The sequence below is a fragment of the Aphelocoma coerulescens genome, chromosome 5 (assembly GCF_041296385.1).
Source record: "Aphelocoma coerulescens isolate FSJ_1873_10779 chromosome 5, UR_Acoe_1.0, whole genome shotgun sequence".
Lineage (NCBI taxonomy): Eukaryota > Metazoa > Chordata > Aves > Passeriformes > Corvidae > Aphelocoma > Aphelocoma coerulescens.
The window spans coordinates 13,712,065-13,720,678 of NC_091019.1; the positions used below are offsets into that span (position 1 = coordinate 13,712,065).

General features: G+C 51.2%; 1 protein-coding gene across 3 annotated transcripts in view; it reads right to left on the reverse strand.

The window, feature by feature from the left end:
* The window catches only part of CCDC9B (coiled-coil domain containing 9B), a 32,687-nt gene extending 24,459 nt beyond the window's left edge, over positions 1-8,228 (reverse strand). For 2 of the 3 annotated variants that reach the window (XM_069016648.1, XM_069016646.1), the window contains exons 1-2: positions 8,060-8,228; positions 194-307 (exon numbers count right to left, since the gene is read on the reverse strand). In XM_069016648.1, the coding sequence (XP_068872749.1) occupies positions 194-307; positions 8,060-8,134 (189 nt within the window). In that variant the 5' untranslated portion in view covers positions 8,135-8,228. Of the gene's footprint in view, positions 1-193; positions 308-2,547; positions 2,943-8,059 lie in introns of those variants that run through there. The other variant, XM_069016647.1, reaches the window with a different exon arrangement.
* Positions 8,229-8,614: the final 386 nt, after the last annotated feature.

The following is an 8,614-nucleotide window of genomic DNA, read 5'->3' on the forward strand; positions in this document are numbered from 1 at the left end:
TTCTCCAAAGCAACTCAAGAGCTGTAGTTAAAGGCTAAGCTAAAGGCAGAGGTCTGCCCACCTGCTCTGAGTGTTTCCAATACAAACACAGCATCTATATAAAAGTCATTCTGACTGTGCTGACAATCTTCTTTACACTGTAAGTTGAGGACCCCAAATCAGAGCTGGGGAAGGTAAGGACCTGCAGACTCACCTGGTACCTACGTATCAGTGCTTCATTCTTTTTCCGCAAAGCCAAGATTTTCTTATCAAGTTCAACATCTTTCTGCTCTTTCTTCCTTAACACGGCATCATCCACAGCAGCATCCTGGAAACAGAAGGAGTAAAGCTCTTCTCAGTCATCATATCAACAGGATGAAACCTCCTCCTTCTGTCTGGACAGGGTGGGAAGTGAAAGAATCTTTCCCCACCACTTCTCCCTGACTTTTTCCTGACAGAATTGACCTTTCCTTTTCTTACAATTTTTGTTCAGCAATGAGGTAGTCTGAGCAAAGCACTGCTGCCCCACTTTCATGGCTGTCAGTTGGCTCCAGAGTTAACACACTGCTTATCTGCATGCAGTACATGACCCTCACCTTTGGGTGTTCTCGGGCACAGAGGAGGTGTGCTGGGCGTCAGACATCAGTGAGGGAAAGGCAGCAGAACCTGCTCGTGGCACAGACCGCATCTCCTGCACCAGCCCATCTCTGCTGGCGTCCCCAGTGAGGGGTATCTGATCTAACAGCCCCTGCCAAGGGCCGCTCTGCCAGGACACAGGGACACAGGCACACATCTGTGTCCAGGTGGCGCAACAGGAACATTTAAACTGCCCCCACACATTCTCCTGCTGGACAATGGGATTTTTTCAAGATCTGTGGGAAAAGAAATGGCTTTTCTATTGCCATCCATCATCAGGTATGCGACAGGTGAGCAGATTGCCTGTGTGGGTGGATACACTTCCATGGGCATTTTGCAAGGCTGATTAAAGCCAAATTCAGTATTTATCTGAACAGAAGCTGTTCTGGGAGCACTAAATTGGCAGGTTTGCTGTTTACCGTGCGCTGGGGTGTTGGCTGCTGAGGGTGGGATCAAAGTGGTGCATGCCCTCAAACACACCCCTTTCATCTTCAGATTCTTTTGAAGGAGAACTGGCAGAGCTGCCAGCTTGAGAAAAATTTAAAAATTCCTGCAGAGGTTGTATTTGTGCTCTTCTCTTTTCAAAGCAAAAAATGGAAAAGGCCTGTCAGGCTGTTCTCCCTCTGCCCATTTGTCAGCATTTTGTCTACGCTGCAAGAAGGCTAGTGCTGGGGGGAGGGGGTCTTTCCATTTCCAGCTGGAAACAAGTCACTGGAAGGAAAGTTTGCTGGTGTTCAGCACTTCTCCTCCCCTTTACTAACGAAGCCATTAAGGTGTTTCTCTCTGCACAACCTGTTTCAGCAAATGCTGGGAGCTGTGAGCGAGAGGTGGTCGCTCGCCTGCACACCCGGGCCCCGCAGCGTGTGGAGCCCACGCTCAGCTCCCAGGGGCTCACCCATTGTACACTTCAGCCCAGTCAGCGTTTGCTCGTCAGCTGCCTCCCCGAGCCAGCCAATAACAGGGGGCCGTGCCCTCTCCTCCGCTTCTGGAACGAACCTGCTGCCCCAGCCCGTGACGAAGCTGATGCTCAGGGTGAAAAGTGGCTCCACCGTGCCCTCCCCAGAATAAAGCTCTTCCGGGGAGCCAAGGTGCCCGTATGTCACCGCGACAGAGTTATAAATGGCTTTGGCAGAACAAACGTGAGATGGCTTTGAATCAGCAATCAGCTGAACCCAAAGCCTCCCCAGCAGCAGGGCATAGCCACAGAATGAGAGGCCTCATTCTATTGCAAATTAAAATGTCACAAAAGGAGAAAATGGAAAGCTATCGGCTTCAGGCTTCAATTAAATGACGACATCCCGTTGTGTCACAGCCCCTATCCAAAGTGGCACACACACTGGCTACGCAGCTCCTTGGGGGCTGGAGGGACTCGCTTCAGACTGTCTCTGCGTGCAGTGTTTTCCCACACACTTCTATGATCGTCTGCTTCTACAGCGAGACCTCGGAGACAGCAGGGTTGGGAAACTGTGAAAGGCAAGAGGTGGGGGGAGGGAAAGGGGACAGGAGCGGCCCGTACTAACGCTCTTCTGCGTAAGCAAATGTATCCGCTCTTTTTAAGAAATATCATCCTCCTTGTCAGCTGCAGCTGAAGCCCTCACCAGCACAGGCACCATCCAGCACTGCCCCCGTTTCTGTTTGTTATCTGCGTCCCAGGAGGCACATTGTCTTGAGCCAGCCAGCGCAACCTGCCCCAGCGAGGGATGCAAACCCCGGCACCCAAAATACGCCCCCTCCCAGCACCCCTCCCCGTGGTGCGGTACGGCTTGTTTGCTCCCTGTGCCTGCTGGCAGCCAGGCGAGGCAAGAAAACAACAAAGCGACAGCCACCGAAAGGCCACCCTGAAGGAAGCGAGTGCGAGTCCTTGCGTGGCCTTTTGGGGTGAGGGACCCCAGCGCCCGTGCCCCTCCCAGGCCCCGCGCAGGCAGCACTCACAGCTCGGTGCATGTTGGCCATCGGCGGCGGAGCCCGGCGGATTCCAGAGCAGAGCTAAAAGAGGAGAGCCATCAGACGGCCTTTCTCAGCACTGGTTGCACAGCATACAAGATCATGTTTTGATTACAAAAGCCTCGTCTGGGCTCCCAGCCAAGAGCACTGGCTGCCTAATATACCAAGCACAGACAGGGTTTGGAGTGCCTGTGTCCTCCTCTCCAATCTCACTCTCTTTTTAAAAGAAACACTCCCCCTTTTTCCCCCTCCTGACTCCTTTTAACTTCCTGATGCCACAAGCCCTCGTTCAAAGTGGGAAAGCCGGGTGAATAATGACGGATGGATCAGGCAAACAGCTTGGCTTCGCTGCGTGGCCATTCACAGGGTCGTGTTGTTTGTTATGCATGGCTGGCTCCACGCCTGGCGGGCCAGGAAATATCTGGGGTCCTGGATGTCTTCTGAGTGTGAGTGTGTGCAACAGCCTGCATGAGAAAACATGGGTCAGATTTGCCTTTTTCTGTTTAATTTCAGTATTCTCTGGAAATGATTTCCTCACTGTTAAAGTGGGCCTTTCTTTCAGGAAGGAGCAGAAGAGTGCTGTGGGGTGGGCATCACCAGCTGGCAGCAGGACTAGCAGGAAGCACACAGCCAAAGCAGAGGGACTTCTGTAAGTCCCTGTCTGAAAGCTGCCAAAACAACCCTCAGAAGAGTCACAAGTAGCACAGGGGCTTTGAGGGAACAGCATTCAGCTGCTGCATCTTGGGTTGCCATATGAACCCTTACCTCACCACAGAATACCCCAAGTTGGAAGGGACCCACAGGATCATCCAGCTCAGCTCCTGGCCGTGTCCAGACACCACAACAATCCCACCCTGTGCCTGAGAGTGTTGTTCAAACCGTCCTTGAGCTCTGGCAGCACTGGGGCCATTACCATTCCCTGGGGAGCCTGTTCAGTGCCTGACCACCCTCCAGGGGAAAGAATCTTTTCCTGATATCCAGGCTAACCCTCCCCTGACACAGCTCCAGCTATTCCCTCAGCTCTTGTCCCTGGTCACAGAGAGTAAAGTTCAGAGCTACCCCTCTGCTGCCCCTTGTGAGGAAGCTGCAGACCCCAATGAGTCTCCCCTCAGTCTCCTCCATGCTGAACAAACCTCAGCCGTGTGTCCTAGCCATGTGCTACATCCTCCCTCAACACAAACTGGCTGCCCTCTCCCTCTGTCCTGAAGGACACAGATCAAGTGTGAGGCAAACAGGAGATGGAAGCACACCAGGGAATGGTTTTTTGCCCAAGGACTTATGCACACCCCAACTTTAATGTGGGCCCTGCTGTGTTCATATGTTTAAAAAACCAAGCTGTCTCACTGCTGCCACTGTCCCCCTCTAAGAACTCCTCACAAAATCTGAGAAGTCTGACCCGAAACCCAGAGTGGTTTATGGGAAACTTGCCAAAGACTTTGCAGAACTCAGAATCTGGTCCCTTCTCTGTGCAGACTTGGGCTGTTGTACATCATGGCTAAGGCACTGAGGAGCTGGAAGTACAGCTTAGTAAAAAGCTCCTGGAGGGACAGACTGACCCATATTAATTAGTAGCTACTCAATGATGAAAGGAAATTGAAACCATTTCCAAAACAGTGCCTCTGGATTCAGGCTTGATGAAGGAAAGGAAGACTCTGCTGTGGGTAGAAAATTGAGCAAAAGACACAAGAGCTTTGCTGGAGCCCAAGCGCTTGTCAAGAGGTTTGTGGTGGACACAGCTGTGCAGGAGATGCAGAGTCATGTGGAGCTTTACCTCACCCAGGGAACACAGGGGAACTGTGTGGTGGCACTGCCTTGGTTTTCCAAGCTGGCACAGTCTCTTGTGAGGGTGGAGTGATATCCCATTTTTGGCTGGGCTAGTGGCCACAGGGACAAGGTTAGCCCAGGGATTGTGTTGAGTCAGGGAATCACTGTTCATGGAAACACTTTGTCCAGCACTGGTGCATTATCCTGTTCGTGTGGTGGTCATGTCTCTGGCCTCAAGGAGACTGCACACTCTGCTAATGCCAAGGTTCAGGTTAAAACAGAGACCATTATCCCAAACTCCAAGGCCAGGTTCTGTGTGCAGTGCAGGGTGAACACCACGTGCAGCTGGGTCCATTGTGGTGCCCATGTCACACTCAAATTGTCAAGCCTTAAGCCAAGTGCTCACAAGGAGTTTCTCCAGACTTCTCCAGACCTTGCAGCCATGACATCCTATGTCCCTGCCATTCCTGGCAGTGTGGCCAAGCTCTTCCAGCAATAAGCAGTGCCATGATCAGGAGTGAAGATCCCTAAAATGCCTTTGCCTTTTGCTGATGTCCCTGGAGAGCTGCATTTCCCTCCAGGGCAGTGTCTGCTGCTCCTGACCTCAATACAAAGAGCTGACACATCTCAGCTGTCCTTTACCATGTCTGAGTGGCACAAATGACAAGCACCTACTTCTGCATCATCATCTGAGATCAATGGGAATCCTCAGTGAACACTGCAGACACAGAAACCCTGGGGCAAAATGGCCCAGCCAAGGGAGCAGCATCTGCAGCTGCATTAGTGGGGAAAACCAGGCTGGTTTGGGGACCTGCTTGTGCCCTTGGGACAGTCGCAGGAGAAAACAGAACCCTATAAATATGCCAAAATTTATGGGGTTATGAATATGCACTTACATTTGATTATTCCTAGCACTGTGGCCAGGACAATCCCAAGACTGGCACTGCCTTCCCATGAGCCTACATCAGGCTATGGCCAATCCTTCCGGACCATCATCTGGCACCAGGGATCCCAATACCCAGAAGTCTGCTTTTGGGAAGGAGAAGAGCCAGAGCAGGTCCCTAGTCTCCTGCTCTAGTGAGCAGGGTGTGCTGGTTGCGTGCCATTTTGGGAGTCCTGCAGGACTTCAGGACACACTGAATCCTGTTCACAGGAACACCCCCACCTGGGTGGCTGCAGGACACCAATCCTGCTCTCTCTGGCCGTTGGTGGCAGCGATTTCCCACATGCAGTAGCCTGACAGAGTACTTCAGGCAGCGAGTGTATCCTACATCCATGTGCAACAGGAAGGACATCTGGAGAAACCAGCTTCATTACTCACTCAGCAATTTGTACCCCACCCCTGGAGTTAATCCCTTTATTCTTTAAAATCACAGAAGACCTTTCATAGGTGGGATGGCCTAATTCTGGGCTCTCTTGTGCTCTGGCTGGTCCCATCTCTGAAGCTGCTCAGCACAGTGGGCACACGGAGTGTACCCAGGTTGGCTCTGTGGTTTCTGCTTCAGGGATCTGTCAGCTCTTGCTAACCTCGGGCAGCCCCTGAAGGAGCCATCCCCGGGGTGGACAGCAACTTTCTCCAGGAAAGCCTGGAAGCTGGAGGAATCAAGAGGATATAAAGGGGGGTTTGCTGCATTGCCCTGCTGTGGCTGCACAGCACAGGGGCTCAGCTGACTATCCTTAAGCACAGCCTCCAGCTGCCTACTTGGAGCCCTTGCTCTGCACTTGGGGCAAAGTTTGCGGGAGATTTTTCTGGGGCAAAGGAAGCAAAGCAGAGCAATGACCTCTCAATTTTGTGCTTGTGACAGTGAAATAGTCCCTTTCTCTAATCGTGTGCTGCAAGGCCTTTCAGTTTTGGCACAAAGAACCATCTCTGACAGGAGTCTGCCATCTCCCTGCTCCAGGACAGCACTCAGCAGCTGGCACAAAGCTTTGCCCCATATTTTATCAGTAAGACTCTGTCTCTCTGCCTTACACAAAGACTGAAGAAAAGACTCTGATTCTTCAAAAAACACAAACCTGTCTGCCCTGAGAAGCATTCCTGGCATCCCGTCATCAGCCCTTCCACCAGCAGGAACTGCTTTGGCGTGAAACCCTCCCTCCTTTTCCTTTTGCACTCCGTGAAACTCCTCCAGAGTCACTCAGTACCATGCTGCCACTTTTCCCAAGTGCACTTCACCCAGCCTTATTCTGGCTCCTCTCCATTTTTTGCATGACCGCTACCGAGTCAACAGATGGCACTCGGGAACTGCTGGGAGGATCTGGGAGGCAGCTGCCAAAAGCCCACTGAAGGAGCTGAAGTCTGGCTGCTGTGGGAGGCTGTTTTTATATCATGTGTCAGGACTGCAGATAAGACACAGGGCCGAGTCTCAAAGCACGACTGTGTGCAGCGATGTGCTGCCCGAGGCTCCTGAGCTGAACTAGGCAATCCTTCTTCAGGCCTTAGAGAGAGGGAGGGATAGGAACACAGTGTATCAAAGAAGAGTTCCCGGAGGCCTGGAGGTATCCTTCCTACCAAACACAGGGCAAACTTCCCCACAATAAGCCAATTCCTCCTGCCTCCCTTGCCTCCCCCAGCTCCGGTCCTTCAAGCAACTGCACTGCAGGATAAAAAAGGGGTTGAGGTGTTTCCTCCAGCCAGGAGAAAGGTCAGCATATTCCCTAGACTGGGAGGAGGGACCGGGCAGAAACCTTAAACAGGCTTTAGCTGAAGAGACTCATGGGAATCAAAGGGCTGCTGAGACATTCGTTTTTAAATGGATCAATATACAATTAAAATGAAAACTACCAAAGACAGTTAAAGGATGTAATGGCAGCTGGGTCCTGCTTAAAAGCAGTAAGGATCATAGCTGCCTGTTGGTACTTCCCACAAGGATACCAATAATGGCACAGCACAGAAACATCTCAGGATGTGCAGAGCAGCCCTCTTCCCCTTTGGAACAAGACAACCCCTCTTTTCCCTTTCCATGTGCATCATCCCAACCTGCAGGATCCTCAAGTCCTGTGGGTGAGTTCTGTGCATACCCATGTTTAATGCCACCTTGAAAAAACCCATGATCTTGTCAGCTCTCCCAATATTTTCTGCTCCTGAAAATTTGTCATTCCAGTGTAAGACCTCTGAAGTGGTCATAGGCTGAGCAAATGAAAAATGAATCTGTCCACTTAGTTTCTCCCACTTGCAGACATGCTCAGCAGGGACAAATACAGATTTGCTGACCCTGTTCACTACCCAGCCTTCAGATGTAGGACACGGAACCCAGCCTTGGAAGGGTGTGAGACTGTGGAAAGTGGCCGGGACAGCCAGTCAGGCAGGTTTTTTCATCTTTTATGGAAATGTAGTCGTTGGGGAAAGCATGGAATGCTGCATACAGCAACTTGTTTGCCTGTCATCAGCAGGGGCCCAGGGAGGTTCCCCATTCCAGCCCATGGCTTCAGCCCAGATCTAGGAGGACACAGACAGCCCAGTGGCCTGGGTTCACAAGCTGCACAGGAGCAGCCAGGAGCCAGCCTGCCCTTGACATGGTCACGTGCCCTTTGTGAACACTAAAAAGTCAAAATTATTCCACGTATGGCTGCTTTGAGGCTACACGAGTGGTAGTGACCCACTTTTGAGTCTGATGCAAGAAGAAACAAGTGGCAAATTCGGTGCCTCTCATCCCAGCCAAACTCCATTAAAGCCTAACAAACCATCTCGTTTCCCTTTGCCAGCAGAACTCAAAAGCAAGCTCCAGAGACCAACCTTGGCTCCAGGGTCTGAACTGGACTGAAGACTCTCCATGGGCTCCAGCGGCGCCACTTCGCACAGATGCTGCATGGATTCGGACTGGGCTCAGCGGCAAGACTGGCTTTTCTTGTGGAAGGTCACAGTGTGCAGCTGATTGGGAGGACAAACACAGGAAGGACCAGCCTGCACAAGGCTCAGAGACACCTGGGAGGGGAGGAGATTAAAAGGGGAGTCAAAGTGGCAATTAAATATTAAAGGACCAGTTCAACAATAATTACTTCTTGGGTGGAGGGAAGGGGTGGAGGTGCATGTGATGCCTGGAAAATATATATATCTTTCCAACAATGTTAGAGTGAATATAAAAGCAAACCATTACTTGAAAGCTTTAAGGTACACAATATGGCAAAAATCGCACGTGGTATAGTAATTCTACAATTTTTATAAGGTTAATCAATTAGTATACTTATCATATACTGTCCAATTAAAAGGTTAGTTGGTTAGGTAATAATTCCTGGGGTCCCCACTGGAAGTAGTCCAGAGCTTTCTTTTGCCCCACTTGTGTTATGTCTG